The 20,365-nt window shown below is 34.4% G+C and overlaps 2 protein-coding genes across 3 annotated transcripts; both read right to left on the reverse strand.

Annotated features, from left to right (window-relative positions):
- Window positions 1–3,148: 3,148 nt before the first annotated feature.
- hoxb8b (homeobox B8b) lies at window positions 3,149–5,101 on the reverse strand. Its single transcript, XM_051124273.1, has 2 exons — window positions 4,342–5,101; window positions 3,149–4,079 (listed from the first exon to the last, which is right to left on the reverse strand). Exons 1-2 carry the CDS (start codon window positions 4,763–4,765, stop codon window positions 3,760–3,762), a joined length of 744 nt encoding a protein of 247 aa, XP_050980230.1. The 5' UTR covers window positions 4,766–5,101; the 3' UTR covers window positions 3,149–3,759.
- A 2,295-nt stretch (window positions 5,102–7,396) lies between these two features.
- Window positions 7,397–19,035, reverse strand: ttll6 (tubulin tyrosine ligase-like family, member 6). Of its 2 annotated transcripts, XM_051124248.1 has the most exons (16): window positions 18,909–19,035; window positions 17,972–18,136; window positions 17,149–17,307; window positions 15,509–15,546; window positions 15,270–15,388; window positions 15,041–15,171; window positions 14,774–14,930; window positions 14,526–14,669; window positions 13,729–13,814; window positions 13,415–13,640; window positions 13,096–13,274; window positions 11,224–11,412; window positions 10,992–11,136; window positions 10,577–10,816; window positions 9,048–9,333; window positions 7,397–8,039 (listed from the first exon to the last, which is right to left on the reverse strand). In XM_051124248.1, exons 3-16 carry the CDS (start codon window positions 17,304–17,306, stop codon window positions 7,795–7,797), a joined length of 2,343 nt encoding a protein of 780 aa, XP_050980205.1. In that variant the 5' UTR covers window position 17,307; window positions 17,972–18,136; window positions 18,909–19,035; the 3' UTR covers window positions 7,397–7,794. The 2 variants fall into 2 exon arrangements, with proteins under 2 accessions (XP_050980205.1, XP_050980206.1); XM_051124249.1 differs by lacking the exons at window positions 17,972–18,136; window positions 18,909–19,035 and adding an exon at window positions 17,391–17,501 and having other exon boundaries at window positions 15,509–15,549.
- Window positions 19,036–20,365: the final 1,330 nt, after the last annotated feature.

Genomic DNA, 20,365 nt, shown 5'->3' on the forward strand with positions numbered 1-20,365 from the left:
ACCAGTGCATGTTGTCCAGAAAGGCCCTAAAAGCAGCATACGAGGTATACATTCAGAATTATTTCTATTTCTTAACAACTTAACTGTTGACATTTTCATTTGTTTGTTCATAACTAAATTAAAATAGAGTGCAATATTTTAAACGTCGCATCCACTCTATATTCGTTTAATTTTCAATTCGTTTTTATTGGGATACAACTCAACATACAGTTGAATTTCTATAGAAGCTACAGTTTTGTTTAATAGACTGCTACTGATTAATATATATAACTCAAATGTATTATTTTTATTCTTAATTATGCATTGTAAGTGTAACAAACAACGAACTGCAAAGTGTTTTTCGTTATTATATTCTTAAAACCTAATAATCTCTCCTTTATCTGTATTTTATGTTTTGAAATGAGTAATTTCATTACACAGTCTTTAGCTTCCCTAACACAAACAGGAAAAATGAAAATCAGATGGAATAGATTAAGAATTATTAGGAATATAAATATAGCATAATAAAATAACGTTGCTTTCATAGTACATTTTATATTTACTCGTGTTCGTTAACTGTATATTTTAAATAGATACAATTTTGTATTCAAATATTTAAAAGGCTTTTTTATATTATATAGTCTTTCAGAAGTATTCTCGTCGTTAATAGCATTTAAATAATATTAAACACGTCCAAATGAGACGCCGCTATTTGCCCCAATAAGATTAGATGAAAGGTCTAACGAACTGTGGTATAACATGTTTGAATTTTTATTTCACTTTTGTATTAATTTAGGATTACATAACAACTAAATATATATATATATTTAGTTGCTCACACGAGATTGTTTTACATTATGATTTTGATAATCTCAGAAACGCAAAATAGGCAGGTTTTCATAATGGATGTAAATGTCAGAAAATCTGATAGAATTCTAATATTTGGAATGGTACAGTTTTTGAAAATTCTATAAAAATGTGTCGTGCTGATTAGGCCTGTCTGCGTCTACGCCCAGTCTAAACAAAATGCTAACTTCTGCATAGCCCAGGCCTTAATATCCGTTTTATCCTTTTTATCCCTAAAACATGGCTTTCTAAAGTGTGGTTTCGAGATGTCACCACGCACTGCTCATTAAAACAAGAACGAAATGCATACATTTTAAAGCAATATAAAAATACAATTTCTATTTAGCTTTAAACAATATAAAGAGCTCTTTTTGATCCGAACTTGTAACTCATATCAAGACTAGTTACATATTTTTTTGCACACACAGAAAATAAAGTTTGCAACATTTGTTTCCCTTTTATTTAGAACCATTTTTTCTTCTGTGGGGCTCTTGGGTTGTTCTACGTTTCTTTGGAAGTTAAAAAAAAGTTTTTTTTGTTATATGACTCTAAACGCCAGCGTATCTAATTATCAGCGTGTACAGTTCAATACAATTAAGTCTTATACTCGTTGCCAGAGTTTACACTATTGTTTTCACGTAATTAAAATAATGCTAAGTCCTGACATACAGGCCTACATTTTACATTAAACTTTTGTTAATATTTTATGTGAATTCAGTGTTTTGAAGAATAACATGCAACATTCATATGCCAGTTATTCCATTATTTCTCTTGCACAGGTTTAATAAAGCGGCCTAGGCCGCAGTCTCTCTTTTTGAAGAATATTATTCTTGTCGTTGGTCGTACACGGCTAAATGGTCGGTTAGTTTCTACGCGAACACAAACGCATCTCAAATGTAGGATTTTACAAAAAATAATGAAATTAGTGTAGGCTACATCTAAACATATGCAAACAATCGTATTAATATAATAGATCTACAATATAATAGCCTAAAATATCTCGGCTTACATTTAGTTTAATTAGACCTATATACATCTACATTTAAATTAAGGGGGAAAACCTTAAAATACGACAACTTATGCAACGCCTTGAATCTATTTTTAGAATACGAACTTTTAATTTTTACGTTGTCATAGCTTGATATCTTTGGTTTGAAATGATAGATATATAGTAATATAGATATATGGTATATGGTAATAATAAATACAATGATAGATACATGGTATATGGTAATAATTTTAGGTCAAACTGAAAACAATCGCCTGGCTGATCTTTTATTTCAACAAATTTACATTCATGCATTTAGCAGAAGTACAACGAATATATAATACTAAGTCTATTTCAAATCACACTATATACCAGAGTAAATTAAAACACCACATTTATAAACCAGAGTGTACACAGAGGAGAAGCTCTGAGCAGTTCAGTATCTTCAAATATTTAATCTCAGACGATGAATATCCTATAGACTGAAGACAGCCAAAAGCTCTGAAAGAAAGGTACCACATTTAAGAGGCATCTGGCACTTGCTGTTCATAAACGACGAGACAGAGATTGAGACCAGACTGCTCGGGAATCCAACCAGAGTAATAAAAGCCTGTAAACTGCCTACATGAAACGAAGAGCTCATATTGAACTTTTGGCTTGGGGTCAAATGGGTTTAGTCGACACTTTGTTGTCAAAATAGGTTATACGTAATACATAAACTCGAAAAAAGTAGCCTATACAGTGTAGATATTCGATAATTGTTAATTGATATTACTGATTGCTTATGCTTGCAATGGCTTTGAGCAATAATTTTAGTTACTATCGTCAGATCCAGATTCTTAAAACAGATTTGAAACATTTACCAGACGACTTATAGAACATAGACCACCCATGTTTATCGCAATGCATCTCATATGAGAGAATGTGAAATATGTGAAATGTAAAAGAGCGTTCTGTGAAAGGTCCTTTTTTAATATTTGGGATTTGTATATAATTGATAGAACAATGTAGTTTTGTGTGATTTATTTACGGTTTACTTTTTCTATTATTTTATGATCTATTTAAAATGTTCTTAATTATATTTGACGATTACAAGTGAAAACTATTTCCGAATTTAATACATAAGGGTATACTTGCAATCAAGGCTTTATTTTGGTTTACTGTGGTTGTAAAGAGACAATAATTTGGGTGCTTGTGTTCTGGAAAAGACAATCCTGTGGAAGAGGAAAAAAAGAACAAAGGCAAAGGGATTCTTTTCTTAACTTTTATTGTGGCTTCTTTCAGGAACCACTTCCAGTTAAAGACAATAGAAAATACAATAGAACAGTGCTTCACGGAACTGCGATATCAAATATTTACACAGCATTTTTAAGAATAACATTGTGCGTTTGAACATCCCCTCTCAGGAAAGCATAACGCATGGATACACTGACAAAATGATTGACGCAATGACCCATATATTAGGTAGTTCGGTTGAAGATCTGTAAACCTGAATAATAATTTCTGAACAGTAATTAACAATCATAAAAGTGCATTTTCTTACAGTAAGAGATACAGTAATGCACTCGCTAATGCTGATTCCTCATCCCATCTTATAGGCTATATCAGAGGTACTGAAAAGAACATATCTTGGATTGTGACTCCCACTAAATTGGATAGGAAATTGATGCCATGCAGACCATATAGCCTTCGCCTCATATGCCCTCACTGTAGCCTCAAGAGTAATCAAACATACCAGTGGAACCTTACAAAACTGAGATTGATTCAGCAAATCATAATAAGCTGAAATAATCACAGTTTAAAAACAGAAACGCATTATAAGTTTGCAGTAAATGAAATACACGATTGGCTTTGTATTCGATATCCACAGACGTCATGTCAAACCACAGACTTTTATTTAAATTGCAGTTGATTCCAGTGACGTTTCTTTTTTAATAGTCAACAGACTATTTAGAATTACTGGAAGTCTCCGAGTCCTCTTCTCCAGATGTGTGTTTTTCTGATACCTGGCTCCCCTCTTCCTTCTCTCTCTCAATTTGCTCTTGCTCCGCTTTGCTGCTGGGAAACTTGTCTTTGTTGTGTTCTTTTTTCCACTTCATCCGTCTATTCTGAAACCAGATTTTCACCTGCCTCTCGGTGAGGGCCAGTGCATGGGACACTTCGATACGCCGCTTGCGGGTCAGGTAAGGATTGAACAGGAACTCCTTCTCCAGCTCCAGGGTCTGGTAGCGGCTGTAAGTCTGTCTGCCCCTTCTCCGGCCGGTAGCTGTTGGGGGGAAAAAGCGTGTTTGATTTCTCATATATCTGTGTAAATAAAACAAAGTCATAAAATCCTAACAGTTTCTAGTTGTTGTGCATTAAACAACGTGTACGGAGGAATCGGGGGATTTCTTTAAGGGGTGCTAATTCCTCAGTAATCTATAGGTGCCATAAAGCGTTTAATTGGGGGTAATAAGTAGGCCCACCATTGTCTATAGCGTTTTATGTGGGACTATAACAGACTAGGTGTTTCTCTTCACTCGTCTCACCTTGTGGTCTCATCCAGGGGAAGAGCTGCGCTGTGCACGGCTCTGCACTTTCCAAATCATCCCTGATACTGCTGACCTTTAAATTACAATCCCCAAACTGCGTAAAATCCGCATCTGGTGCGCTGAAGAACGACTGTCTCTGTAAACCGTCCTGGCCCAAGATGTTTCCTGTGGCATCTCCAGGGTAAGCTACCGCGCACGGGTTCTGTTGATAAGATGCGTGGGAGAAGGATGATGTACCGTGGTGGTAGAATTCCGGGAACTGAGCCGCGTGTTGAAACGCAGATCCTGAGTTGTGACCGTAGAGCACAGATGGTCTGCCTCCAAGATCCGGCGCGTACCCTGAGCAGTCATAGTAGTTGGAGCGCAGAGAATCGCCTCCTTTAAATTTGGTGAAGAGGGAATTGACGAAGTAAGAACTCATTTCCTGCAAGATCAAGTGTATTGAGATCAAGCAGTCTCTTGATGAATAATGTTAATTGAGCAAACGCAGGCCTGTTGTTAGCTACAATAAAAACGAATTCATCCAGGTGGAAATTATATGCGTAAAATGTCGTAAATATTCATGCAAACAAATGTATCCCGAGCTGCACCCACATGACTCCTTAGTGATGGTCCCCGAGCAATAAATAGTTTTCCGTTTTTACTCTCTTTGATAGTGAGTTGCATTTCATATGGGCGTTAGTTATTGATTCCTTATATCATTGGATAGGCTCGACATCTCCAAACAGACAAAGCGCGATCTTGTGATAGGAAGAGCAGGAGAGACTGAAAAAGAGAGATGAAAAAGGGGAGAGAGGGAGTTCTTGGGGAGGTAGAGGGGGAGGCGGAGTAGGAGTGTTATTGGTAAACCATTTCAGTGCCAGCCAAGAGCACATACACACGACGAACGAAATGTTTCCAGTGGGCCAGCAAAAACTGATTTATTTAGGTCCATCGTATAATGAAAAATATTCCATATTTGTCATCACATCCATGTTTATGGTTTAAGGATGATTAATGTAAGTTATCATCCTTATAACTTATATTAATATAAGTCTATTTAATATAAGTCTCTAAGTCTAATGCAACGTAGGCTACTGCAATTAATTCTATATCCTCAAGTGTGTACGAGTGGAAAGGATTTTTATCAGCCAACCCAGAGAAGCTCAGACCACCCATTATGTTTAGGCTTTATCACACTTGCACCTCACGTCTGAAAAATATAAGGGAATAAGTTCTTTTAATATTTGACATTTTATGTAGTTGTTTTACAAGTTTTTATTGACTGTTCACATGAATAGAATGTCAAATTGATGTTTTTGTATAACGACTAAAATGTGTACATTTCTCTTGAGGCTCGACTGAGGAAAAGCGCGTTGTCCTGACTAGAGTAACACCGCCATCGTGTGGTAAACAATGTAAGTTTCTAATTCATTCAACTACGGCAAAGAATCTGCGCTTGTCTACAACAGCATAATGCAATACTCTTAACGAATCCGTGAGCACAAAAACATGCAACCCATACATTTTGTTGCTTTTAGATGTAATTTTTTCTTGGACTATCGAAAAGCAAAAAATATTTAGAGTACAAGTTACTTTAAGTGTTTTTTCTCTCTTTGTTTGCAGCATGGGGGAAAGGTGAGTAGGACGAAGTCATTTTCTGGAGAAAATGAGAAAGCAAACAACGCGTTGCCGAACAGCTGCAAGATATTTTCATACCACAGTTGCTTTCATTTTCCGCATTTACTTTACGAGCAGAGAAACAACTAATTAGATTTTACTGCCTTCATTTTATGCACTATTACATCAAGCCACGCGAAATTAAGCGTAGGCCTCCCCTGTTTCAAAAAGAGCCCCTGGTTCTGCATTTACCCCGCGTTTCTCTGTAAAAACAACCACGTTTTATTATTATTATTGCTGGTGTTAAAGAACCTGTTTGCTTTTGTCTGTAAAATAATATATTTTAATATACTTCTTTATATTCCTTATTTTTATTAATACATTAATTTGCAAAAGTATAAATTAATAATGTGTTTTTAATATTATATTGCAAAAGCGTTAGTCTTTTGGTGCGTATATCAGATTACACATCTAAAACATAAACTAGTATGTGGATCGTTAAAGCCAACTGCATTTTTATTAACCTATTAATAAAAACTAGAATCTGCAGAAATCTGAATAATTCTAAGCTTACGTCATACAGGGTAAAACATTTAAATTTAAATATTTAGAAATGAATTTTAAACATTCTAAAAGGTTAAAATGCTGCAAAACGATTCATGAGAGTTCAGCAATGATAAAATTAAGCTACACGATCATCAAGCGGATGATTTCCGTAACCAGTTTGCTTTTGCGTGCGATTAAGGAAAACACACGGAATATTTTTATTAGATTTTTAGATTTGTTTTTACATTTTTGATAGATTATAGCTAACGTTGTAAAATGCTTTTTTGTTTGCTATTTGAATTGAACAAGTGGTGTAATGCATATCGAGCTCATCTGACGCACCGTCTCCACTACAGTCGACGGAGGGTGTGATGTTAAAATCAAACCACCTTTGACCCTTACTCATAATTCTGTATGATTGCTCTCTTTATGTTTGTATATTTATGACCATATAAATTCAACATGACTGATTAAATTTATGGACTAGCTCTGTACTTAGGGGATATTTACCGTCATCTTATAGGCCCTACTGCAATATGTAGCTATTTCAAAAACCATTAATTTAGAGAAAAATACTATATTTTTGTTGTTTATTTTAAAATTTTTAATGTTTTAATACTATACAAACGTTACCTAAGCCTCCAACTTCTGCGGAGAATAAGTACAATTTTCCTGCTGATAAAATTTTACTTTAAAACTACACAATTACTTTCTTCCTCATTTTTGTACTTATTTATAAAGTCTGATATATAATACCACAATCTATCTACCTGTTCGGCAGCACAGAATTAAACCTAAAGGAATTTAAAAGTTTGCACAAAAGTGTTAGGATTAGGATAGTTCTCCTTTTAAGTGTTATGATTTGCATGCTAGAACTAATAAACAAAATACTATAACATTTTTTATTCAAATATTTATTTGTATTGGCTCAGTATGACATGAAGTCAAGAAAATAGCTTACAAAGACTGTTAAATAAAAGCATGTTCAGATTAATTTATATTAAAATCATTCACTTATGGCTTCTTTTAGATTAAGAATGCATAGTAAGAAAAACATAAAAGGCTACAGTAGGCACCAGCCCACTTCATTGTCAAGTTACTTGACAAGTTACTGACTAACTGTAACCAAAATACAGTACTATAGCAAAGAGAAAATTTTCACATTTTCAGTATGGAAGACAGTTGAATGCAGACCTTCTTGTTCTCCTGATTTACCACTGATATCTGAACACCTTCTTTAGTCTGTATCCTCCATACTAATTTTATTGAATTACTTGGTTATGTTGAGCTTGTACCCGTCCTGGTTCAGTGGCTGTGCTCATGCGGGGGGACTCTGCGAGGGGCCTTTCGAAGGGCGTGGGAGAGGTGTGGTCTTGGGACAAGAGGAGCAGGGGTGGAAATGATGTAGAGAGATTTGGGGTCACGGAACATCGTGGCACCCTGTGGTCGCCCTAGAACGAGGGGAGGCACTCCTAGCATTGATGCCCTTGCTCTCGACTCAGCCAAGGAGGAACTCATGCTGCCATGACGCCAAGCAAAAGACCCATTTACTGTAAAGCAGAGAAAGAGGAGAGGTGTATTATAGGAGAATACAGTTGAAGTCAAAAGTTTACATACTCCTTGCAGAATCTGCAAATGTTTATCATTTTACCAAAATAAGAGGGATCATACAAAATGCATGTTATTTTTTACTTAGTACTGACCTGAATAAGATATTTCACATAAAAGATGTTTACATATAGTCCACAAAAGAAAAAAATAGTTGAATATATAAAAATGACCCCATCCAAAAGTTGACTTACACTTGACTTTTTTTTTTTGTATAGTGATAGTTGTTCATGAGTCCCTTGTTTGTCCTGAACAGTTAAACTGCTCGCTGTTCTTCAGGAAAATCCTTCAGGTCTCACAAACTCTTTAAATTTTCAGCATTTTTGTATCTTTGAACCCTTTCCAATAATGACTGTATGATTTTAAGATCCATCTTTTTACTCTGAGGACAACTGAGGGACTCATATGCAACTATTACAGAAGGTTCAAACACTCACTGATGCTCCAGAAGGAAACACAATGCATTAAGAGTCGGGGGGTGTTAACTTTTGAACGGAATAAATATGCGTTTTTCTTATTTTGCCTAAATATCATATATTTTTTAAATTCAGTACTGCCCTTCAAAAGCTACAGAAGATATTTACATGTTTCCCAGAAGACAAAATAAGTTAAATTTACCCTGATCTTCAAATTCAAAAAGTTTTCACCCCCCGGCTCAGTGAGTGTGAACAACCATCACTAAACTTAAAAAACAAAAACAAAAACAAAAAAAACCCCACACACAGCTGTGGATCATTCAGGTAACAACACAGTACTAAGAATCAAGCGTATGTAAACTTTTGAATCGGGTCATTTTTTTTAAATTCAACTATTATTTTCTCTTGTGGACTATAAGTAATCATCTTTTATGTGGAATATTATATTCAGATCAGTGCTAAATAAAAATAACATGCATGACTTTCAACTGTATAAGAGTAAAACAGCCAAAAATAGTTAAAAAAGTTAATCACTTGTCAAAGGTATCCGCTGAGCACTAGTAGCTTTCATTAGACATGCAGATGCCTGCTGCTCTGCATTCGACGCTGCCACCTCTTCCGCCCCACAGTGTTTCAGACCTCCCACTTCAGTCTGTACTGGTCGAAGCAGACCGTGTTCTAGAGAGGGCCACGGCTTTCGGTTTTGCAGTGGCTGGGAATGAATATACTGCAGGCAGGGTTTGGCTTTTGTAGACATTTGCTGCTGCATCATAGTGCAGAGGTTCTTCTGCCTGAAAGAAATCTCTGCAATCGATTCCAACTGGATAGAAAAAGTAGGAGAATCTGCTTACTTTTTTTTTGCAGAACACAAAATAAAATATTTTATGAATGTTTTTACAACTTATTGGGGTTAGTTACTGTTAACTAAATCTGACATCATTAAAACGTGTGTTTGGTAATTGAAATAAAGCTGAAATAAAATAATAATAATAATAAAAAAGAAAATTAAACATTTTACTTAAAATAATGTTGTTTACATTACATTACAAAAATTACAAAACTAAAACTGGAATTAAAAAAAGCTATATAGAAATATTTGAAAAAACAAAAACAGTAACAGTTTACAACAAGGTAGCATTAATTAACATTGGTTAACTACTTTAGTTAACATGAACTAAGAATGAACAACACTTCTACAGCATTTATTAATCTTAGTTAATATTAATTTCAGCATTTACTAATGCATTATTAAAATCAAAAGTTGTGTTTGTTAACATTACTTAATGCACTGTGAACATGAACAAAAAACGAACAACTGTATTTTTATTAACTAAACTAACATTAACAAAGATGGTTAAATACTGTAATTAATGTATTGTTCATTGTTAGTTTGTGTAAGTTAATACAACTAATGTTAACAAATGACATCTTGTAAAGTGTTACCACAAAAACTGATAAAAATGACTATAACCTAAACTGAAATTTGAATGAAAATGGAAAATATAAAAATCAAAAGCTAATTAAAAAAATTAATAAATTTAGTAACACTTTAAAATAAGGTGTCACTTGTTAATATTAGTTAATGTATTAACTGTATTAACTATAACGAATGAACAATGAACAACACATTTATTACAGTATTTATTAATCTTTGTTAATGTTAATTAATAAAAATATAGTGATTTATTGTTTGTCCATGTAAATTCACAGTGGATTAACTAATGTTGACAAATGTTGACTTTTGGGTTTAATAATCCATTAATAAATGCTGAAATTAACTAAGATTAATAAATGCTTGTTCATTTTTAGTTCATGTTAACTAATGTAGTTAACTAATGTTAACTAATGAACCTTATTGTAAAGTGTTACCATAAATTCTGTATATAAATAATAATAATAAAAAAACGCATTAGACTGACATTCATTTGACAAAAAGAGACATTTTACAAAATATCTTTGTGTTCCAAAAAAACGAAAATCATACAGATTTGAAACATCATGAGGGTGAGTAAATAATGACAGCATTTTTTTTTCTTTAATACTGGAATTTTTTGCTCACATACCTTGTGATCGTGTCTGCAGTGTGAGGGAAAGTTGGTTTGGTCATGTGAGTGGTTGATAAGTTCGGTAAGATGATTGGCACTTTGAAGTAGCTGGCGCACTTGGTTCACCACACCCATGTTCAGGAGCAGAGTCTCTCGTTGGTGAAGTTCACTGACTCTCTCTGCCTCCTCTTCCTCTATTAGGTCAAGAGCAACAGGTGTATCTCCTCTCAAAGTGGTCTGCTCTAGCATGGCTGGTAGCTAAAGAAACAGATTACACCATATGGAATTCATTAGATATTCATGAGCTCAAATATAGACACCAGGGTCCCTCTAGTGGTAGGTCAAATGAACTGAATGTTCAAGAAAACTTGCAATACACAATGAATAGTGCAAGCAATTATGATTAACACAGAGTTTACAGAGAATGACTCACTGAAACAGGGTTTTGATGCGGGGGTTGAATTCTTCTTGATTTTGCTTTTTCACCTGCAGATTCACCTTGAAGATCCTGCTTACGTGTTCCTTTCTTTTCCCGTTCTTTCTGCTCCTGCTTCAGACGCAACTCCTGGAGCTGCTGCCTACAGATACATGCATTTTGAATTAAAATATTTCCTCTGCTGTTGTTTAAAATTAGCTTGACATCAAGAAGTACTGCATATGGACACCTGGCACACTCCTCCCTGGCTTTGGAGGCTGCAGTCTCCTGGAAGAGGGAGCTGCTGTGCTGAAAATACTTTTCATATTTCTCCCCTCCTTCCCGAGGGAAGATCCGCCGGAATCCACCCATGTGTTTTGCTTCATATTTCTCCATCTGCTCCACACTAGCAGCCTGTGACTGACGAAGCTCCTCATTCCTTGTGAGGCACAACACAGGGAATTTTTTTGTACGATTTTGCTACAACTCAGTCTTCATATAACTAGTATGAAAGCCTATTTTTTTGCCATGAAGTAAAAAGGTAACTGCGAGCATTGTTAGGGAATACGTAATTTCATTACAAAATATATGTAACCGTTATCTGTTGCAGTTACTGAGAAATAAATGTTTAATTAAATTAGTTACTATTACTTTCACACACATACAGATTTGATTGATTTCTTTCCCAAATAGCATTGGTTTCTTATATTTTAGCTCAGTCAATGTTTCCCAACCCATACAACCTTCGTTCGTCTTCGGAAGACAAGATATTTTTGATTATAAATCTGTATTTACCTCAAAACGATCTCAAAGTAAAAAGAGGTGCTAAAGTCTGATTTTGTGGTGGCTGTGCTTTAAAATGACATTTTTATAACCTTAATTCAAGTGAAGGATTTTGGAAGTCTGACAAAAAATGTATACATTTAAATTTTGAAAAGTCATTAAAAAGTCATCAATTGTAATCAGTTAAACTACTTTAAAAAAAAGTAATTGAAATAATTAAACTACTCATTACATTTTAAATAGGTTAACTTGTAATCTGCAACCTATTACATTTCCAAAGTAACCTTCTGAACACTGATTGTGACATTTTATCTAAATTTTTATTTTTTACCTCATCATTTTTAAGATAACATCTCACAATTTAGAATCTTTTTTCTCAGGATTTTAAGTTTATCTTGTAATTTTGACTTTTTCTTATCTGATTGCAGTTTACATCTCACTACTCCCAGAACATTTCTTGAATGAATTATGCAGTTTGTGAATTATTCAGTAATTACAAGATATAAGTTCCCAATTTAAAAAAAGTTCTGAGATTCATCATTCATCCATTTTAAAAATCCTGAATAAGGTCCACAATGGATTATGAGATGTTAAAGGGATAGTTTACAGAGAAATGAAAATTCTGTCATTAATTACTCTCCCTCATGTTGTTTCAAACCTAAGCAAGTATTTTTATGAAATCTGAGAGCTTTCTGACCCTGCACTGACAGCAACACAACTACCACGTTCAAGGCCCAGATAGGTGGTCAGGACATCATTTAAATCAGGGGTGCTCAACCCTGATCCTGGAGATCGACCTTCCTGCAGAGTTCAGCTCCAACCCTGACCAAACACACCTGAACCAGCTAATTAGGATCTCAAGGAGCACTTGATAATTATAGACAAGGTGTGTTTGATTAGGGTTGGAACTAAACTCTGGAGGAAAGCCGATCTCCAGGAACAGGGTTAGGCACCCCTGATTTAAATAGTCCATGTGACATCAGTGGTTCAAACATAAATTTTATTAAGCTACGAGAATGCTTTTTGTGCGCAAAGAAAACAAAAACAATGGCTTTATGCAACAATTTCCTCTCTTCAGTGTCAGGCTTTGATGCGCGTAAGCTTTTGGATTTCATCAAAAATATCTTCATTTGTGTTCTGATGATGAACAAAGGTCTTACAGGTTTGTAACGAAATGAGGGTGAGTAATCAATAGAATTTTTATTTTTGGGTGAACTATCCCTTTAACTCAAAATGTTAAGTTGTAAACTCTGAATTACAAGAAATAAAGTCAGTTTGTTTGTTACATGGGCTTCAATAAACTAGTTCTGTTTAAGTGCAGCTGTGGTTTTTGTGGTACCTGGCCTCTCTAGAGCGGTTCTGCTGGAGTCTCTCTTTTACCCGGCGTTTCTCCTCCTCTGTGATTTTTCTGCGGTCACAGGCTCCCAAGTTAATCAGTACCAAAGTGTCATACAGCAGGCTGTCCTTCACCTCTCGGTCTAAACGGGAGTCTGTGGTGAAGCTGGGGGAATGGTTGACCTAAAGACAAGGTATGATAGGTTGCATATATCTAGAATGAAATCAACTTATATAGCTTGTGTTATATCAGAAAGTCACAAAAATGGTCTAAACTACTTCATAGGGTGATCTAAGCCTTAAAATAAACCCATATACTGTACCTCAAGAAGCCAAGGTTTAAGTCGACGGTCCAGTAACACATCAAATCCCAAGATCTCAAAGCAGGCACTTCCAGATGCATGATTAGGGAAGCAGGTGTGGTAGTTGTGTTTGAGAATGGGGTGGGCTGATATTAGTGTCTTAATGATGACATCCTCAATGTCTGTCCACATCTTCTCAGTATCACAGCACATGGCTTCCATGTGCTTTCTAAAGCTGGAGAGTTTCCTGTTAGGATGTAATAAAAAAATGTTTTTCTGTGCAGTTTTAAAGAAAAATAGCTGAAAATCATCATCTGCAAGAATTTATAGATTACCGTTTGCTGCCGGTATCTTCATCACGTACAAAATTTTCACTATGCTTGTTGATGGCATAGTTAGTTAAGTGCATGCAAACATCCTCCTGTAGAGTTGCACGAAGAAACGTTAATAAAAGAATTAAATTAACCACTGGTTTTAAGTAGATATTTTATTACAAGGAATTTTTGTAGATTTTCCAGTGTGCTTTAAGCAATATTTAAGGGATAGTATACCCAAAAATGAAAATTCTGTCATTAATTACTCACCCTCATGTTGTTCCCAACACATACAACCTTTGTTTGTCTTCGGAAGATATTTTTGATGAAATCCTAAAGCTTTCTGACCCTCCATAAACAGCACGTCCTACCAAGTTCAAGGTCCAGAAAGGTCCCAAGAGGGTTGACTAAATACACAGGCGCGTGCGTCATGGTACTTCTCTAAAATGGTGCTAGGGTGATGCGAAGGAGATGAATTGTTGTTTTTTTGCACAACATAAAGCATTCTTGTAGCTTCATTAAATTATAGCTGAACCGCTGATGTCACATGGACTATTTTGTCGATGTTCTTGGTACCTTTCTGGACCTTGAACGTGGTAGGACCCTTGCTGTCTACAGAGGATCAGAGAGCTGTCAGATTTCATTAAAAACATCTTAATTTGTGTTCCGAAGACGAACGAAGGTCTTACGAGTTTGGAGCAACATGTTGATGAGTAATTACTGACAGAATTTTCATTTTTGGTTGAACTATCCCTTTAATTACTACCATGATGCATCTGTTTCAAGTTTGTATATTTACTGTTTTTAGAGCGCCTTACCAAATTGCTTCCAGTGGGCTCAGTATATTGAGTGGTGCAGAAACGGACTAGTCCCTCATTGTACATGAAGATACGGAAGGGGTCACAGCTGGTCACTAATACGTAAATGCGCAAATCAAACTTGAACCCATCGATGATGAAAGGCTGCAGAAAAATAAATTAAGATTTTATCTTAAATTGGATATTAGAATCATGACAGCAGTGCTTCCTGTTGTAGCTGTGACATGGCTTTATGAACACTGTATTACCTTGGATATGTACACCTGGCAAATCATGTGTTCTCCTGGCCGAATATCTTTGTTGGACTTGGTAAGATAGATACCACGACCTTGGCAACCTGAGTCTGGCTTGCAGATATACGTTTTGTGCTTTTTGGCTCTGGTGTAGGCTTGGAAGTCACTATAACTGCAGGACATTGAGAGATGAGGTAGAAAACGGCAAACAGATCAAAACTTTCTTTTTATGCTCATTAAAGACGGTAACTTGATAGTGTGATTGAAGTTAAATCAACTCACTCTGCAGGGAGGCACCATGTGCGAGGAAAAATGTTGTACTCCTTCGGGAAGAGTTTCAGCATACGGTTCATATTGCGTGCGAGCAAGTCTTTCCTGCAGATTTCATTCATGCCAGGAAAATGGTTGATTTTCTGTGAGGGAGAAATTTAAGCATATTGTTAACCAAGGGGAACGAATGAAACTGAACAGGACACTAAATAAGAGGAGAATGACTTCTGGCAGCAAACACCTGGTAGCGTTTCATATCCATGACTCTGTCTAGTGAAACAGAGCAGTCGGTCCAAAACAGGGTCCAGTCTTCTCCTTCTGCAGCCTCTCGTAGCCCATATCTGCGAGCAGCACGATGCACTTGAAAAAACAAAACATGAGACTGCATTAACAATGTTTATTAAATGCTTTAATATTACAGTTAATTTTGAGATTATATCCACAAATGTTCAAAGTTAAAATCACAGAGCAAAAGCATACCACTCTCATATTTGCAGTTGGTGAGATTTATCCACAGTCATCTGAAAAAGAAGAAGAGGACAAAGAGACAGACCTGTGCATTGTTCAGGAATCACAATAATTTTGTTAAAATGTCCCGTAGCTTTTAATATGTCTTATAACTATTGATAATTTAAGTTAACAAATTAAAAAGATCTGAGTTGGGTAATGCACTAGATATCAACATTTATGCTGCATTTATTAATCTACATTAATTTATAAAACTGCTACTGTTGATTGTTAGCTTGTTTGTTCATTATACATTGATTCATTAATTCATAATTCTTTTGCTGCTTATCTGGGACTGGGCTGTGGTCATAATACATTTGCTGATGATATTCTATACAACTTTAAATGTTAAAAATGTATATACTGAAATTAACATTAACCTAGATTAATAAATGCTGTAAATATATTGTTCATTATTACTAACTTATTTTATTATTAACTAATTTTAACAAACTGAACCTTATTGTGACGTTACAGTAATATTGTATCATGTACACTACCAGTCAAAAGTTTTTGAACAGTAAGATTTTTAATGTTTTTTAAAGAAGTCTCTTCTACTCATCAAGACTGCATTTATTTGATCGGAAGTAGAGCAAAAACAGCAACATTTTGAATTATTTTTCTATTTAAAATAACTAATATAAAAAAAAAACTAACATAAAAATAAATATTTTTTTGGGGGAAGAAATTATAGAAATAAAGGATGCTTTAAATTGATCAAAGGTCATGAAAAAGACATTTATAATGTCACAAAAGATTTCTATTTCAGATAAATGCTGTTCTTTTGAACTTTCTATTCATACCTGAAAAATTCTACTCAGCTGTTTTCAACATCATAATAACAATAAATGTTTTTGAGCAGCAAATCAGAATATTAGAACGATTTCTGAAGGACTATGTTACTGGAGTAATGATGCTAAAAATTCAGCTTTAAAATCACAAAAATAAATTACATTTTATTCAAATAGAAAATAGTTATTTTAACTTTTTAAATAGTAAGTATATTTCAAAATTTTAACTGCTTTTGCTGTCCTTTGGATCAAATAAATGTAGGCTTGGTGAGCAGAAGAACTTCTTTAAAAAACAATCAAAAGCTTACTGTTCAAAAACTTTTGACTGGTAGTGTACACTACTATTTAAAAGCTTCAGATTAGAAGCTTTTATTCAGCAAGAATACATTAATAAATCAGATGAACACATTTATAATGTTGTAATTTCAATTTTAATAGATTAAATGCTGTTTTTTAATTCATAAAAAAGCATCACAATGTTTTAAAATATAAAATAAAAAAAGAGTTCTCAACATTAATATGAGAAATGTTCCTTGACCACCATATCAGCATATTATTATGATTTCTGAAGGATTATTTGACACTGAAGACTGGAGTAATGGCTGCTGAAAACTCAGCTTTGCCATCACAGGAATAAATTACATTTTAAAATATATTAAAACAGAAAACAGTTATTTTAAATTATAATAATATTTTACAATATGACTGTTTTTACTATAGTTTTGATCAAAAAAATGCAGCCATGGTAAGCATAAGAGATTTACTGACCACAAACGTTTGAACAATAGTGTATATGAATCTCATAACATCGAAATGTCTTACTTCTTTTTTCTCTTTTTCTTCTTGTTGGCTGCAGGCAGAGGGATTGGAGAGTTACAGGGCTCTGCTTGAGTGTCACTTCCCCAGCCTTCTCCCTCCACCCCTGGATCAGGCTCACACCTGCACGTTTCACTCACCGAGAGCTCTGCCGGTGTCCCCATTCTGAGAACAAACATAAAAGTTTGATGAAGACTGAGCGAGGGCTGAGAAACTAGATTTAGTGAAACATCCGTTTAAGAACTCACAAGCTGAAAGACCTAATATTGCTACGCAATGTCACATCCTCAATGTGAAACTCAATCAACCTTATCTATAGCGCGCTCATGTAAAGGGCAAAATGCTCAAGCATCATGTTTCTGTCCTCATTTCTCTCCACAGATGAGTAGCTCACTTGTCAACAACAGGATTGAGGTTTTGTCACTTAACACTTCAACTAACCCATATTTTTAGTATTTAATCATTTTAATGCATTAAATAATTTAGTATCATCAAAACACCAGTGACTATTTTAAAAAAGCCATGCAATTTCACACAAAGCTGACTGAGGTCCAATTCAAGTTGTAGCTGTCAATTAGAAGAGAGTAAGACTCCTGGCAGACCTTAATGATGTAACTGTATTCTGATCTAGTGAACTAGATCATCCTGACCATGACCTTTTGGCCCTGAGCTCAAATGAAATGACTTAGGTTCAGGTAAAAATAATAAACACATTTTAAAGCAGAACCATTTCACTGTGATTCATTAAAGAAAAACACATAATGTAACATTTAAAACAATCATTTTATCTAATAAAATGCACACATTTTATAACTAATGAAACACTTACGGTAACCCTTGATCTCTTTAGACGGAGGGCAGCAGTGCTAGGAGTCAGATCACAACCCTTTAAGACGGAAAATTCTCCTGTCCACACCACTTAGCTTTATCTGTCCAGTGGACGGCTATCATCCTCCCCACAGCGAGCTGTCGTCTGGGCGCTGGCACGTAATACCTGACAAAAAGGAACAAATTCGCCTCTTCTGTGATGGGTGGCCCAACTTGGATATACTTACATACTGACATGCTGAAACCTCAAGATCAAGTGACCTATTAGAAACACAGGAGACCTAAACCTGATACATGAACATGAAAATGAAGTCCAGGAGGCGAGCAAGAATCAGAGAAGAAAGACAATCCCTACTTGTCAAACCTGACGAGAAAAGTGGTTGGTTCATGGAACAAACAAGCAAACATGAAACGAAGTTGTTGGTTACAATAACGTTACACTTGGATGTGCAACAATGTATTCCTGATACTTTTCATACGAAATAATCATTAAAAACAAAATAGATGAGGATAAAAATGTAGATTATCAGATGAATATTCAATGTTGTAACACTAAAACAAACAGAAACCAATAAACACTTTTTTTTCTCCCAGTCCACCCTGAAATATCCTGACATTTAAGTCACTCACACTGTAATTATAGTTTAACTGAGGTAGTTTAAAACAACCTAAAAGTACTTTAGGACGTTTTATTCTTTAAAATAACTATCTAACTAATCATAACACATAAATGCCCTCGAACTACCTTTTATTTTGTGGTGGTTAAACCAAAATAATGGCGCACTTCATTCCGTCGTGTTGGAAGTCAGTGCACGACTTTCCCTGTACAATTGCCATGGCAACAGAACGCGTTTCAAAGCAGGTTAGCCAGCTAGTTGGCTAATATCCTTAATTAAAAAATCCGGCGAATAAGCTCCAATCTGAATTAATGTACACACCTGTTGCTGTCCTTGTGGTTTCAGCGGGGGGCAGGATCGCGGATTTTCATGGCTGTTTAGGAGGAAATGTCAGCGGATTTTCTCATGCTTACTATGTTGCCAAGTGCTCTGAAAACGAAATGAGAGCACGAGGTCAGGAGAACACAGAGCCGTCCAATCTTACTTTACGCTTGCAAATGCTTGATCTCTGATTGGTTCTCACTTTGGCTATGCCAGTCTCCGTTTTTGGATCATCAATCCTGTGCGAGTCTTGTTGACACCAGATTAACTGTTACCATATAAATGGGGAAAAATACTAATTCTTCACTCTCGTACAATCACAGTAACAGACACAATAATAAGTAGTGCTGTCAAACGATTAATTGCGATTAATCGCATCTAAAATAAAAGTTTGTTTACACAATGTGTGTACACTGTGTATTTTTATTATGTATATATAAATACACATGTACATATTTAAAAAAAACTATTTTGATAGAGTGCTGGGCAACGATTAATCGCATCCAAAATAAGTTTTTGTGTACATACTGTGTACGTTTATTATATATAATATATAAATACACACATGCATGTATATATTTACGAAAAAAAAGTTGTGTATTAAATATATTTACATATAAGTTATATGAATATAAATATGTATATACATGCGTGTATATATATATATATATATATATATATATATATATATACACATATACATATATGTGTATATACATATATATATAAAAAATATACATTGTATGTGTGTGTCTTTATATATACATTATAAATATACACAGTACACATATATAAACAAACTTATTTTGGACAATTAATCATTTGAACAGCACAAATACAAATATTTAAAATATAACTTTTTTTAAAATATATACATGAATATGTGTATTTATACATAAATCATAAATATACACAGCACACATATAAAAAAGTTATTTTGAATGCGATTAATCGTGATTAATCATTTGAACAGAACAAATAAATATGAATATTTTAAATATAAAATGTTCTTAAATATATACACGCATGTGTGTATATATATATATATATATATATATACACACACAAATATACAGTACACACATATAAACGAAAAGTTTTGAATGTGACTAATCGTGATTAATCATTTGAACAGCACTAATAAATATGAATACTGTAAATATAAAATGTTCTTAAATATATACATGCATGTGTGTGTATATATATATATATATATATATATATATATATATATATAAACACACACACACACACACACAAATATACAGTATACACACATAAACGAAAAGTTGTTTTGGATGCAATTAATCATTTCAATATCTTAAATATAAAATTCTTAAATATACACATGCATGTATTTATATATACACACACACATCATAAATATACACAGAACACATATTATGCAAACAAACTTATTTTAGATGCGATTAATTGCGATTAATCGTTTGACAGTC

This window comes from Labeo rohita, chromosome 12 (genome assembly GCF_022985175.1).
Source record: "Labeo rohita strain BAU-BD-2019 chromosome 12, IGBB_LRoh.1.0, whole genome shotgun sequence".
Classification (NCBI taxonomy): Eukaryota; Metazoa; Chordata; class Actinopteri; order Cypriniformes; family Cyprinidae; genus Labeo; species Labeo rohita.

Excerpts from the sequence above, each read along its gene's own strand:
- hoxb8b (XM_051124273.1), bottom strand. The coding sequence starts at position 4,765 with ATGAGTTCTTACTTCGTCAATTCCCTCTTCACCAAATTTAAAGGAGGC. Across the intron at positions 4,080-4,341 it reads CCCCTGGATGAGACCACAAG|CTACCGGCCGGAGAAGGGGC; the intron begins GTGAGACGAGTG and ends TCCCCCCAACAG.
- ttll6 (XM_051124248.1), bottom strand. The coding sequence starts at position 17,306 with ATGGGGACACCGGCAGAGCTCTCGGTGAGTGAAACGTGCAGGTGTGAG. Across the intron at positions 13,275-13,414 it reads TTAAACCTTGGCTTCTTGAG|GTCAACCATTCCCCCAGCTT; the intron begins GTACAGTATATG and ends CCTTGTCTTTAG. Across the intron at positions 10,817-10,991 it reads CGCATCAAAACCCTGTTTCA|CTACCAGCCATGCTAGAGCA; the intron begins GTGAGTCATTCT and ends CTGTTTCTTTAG.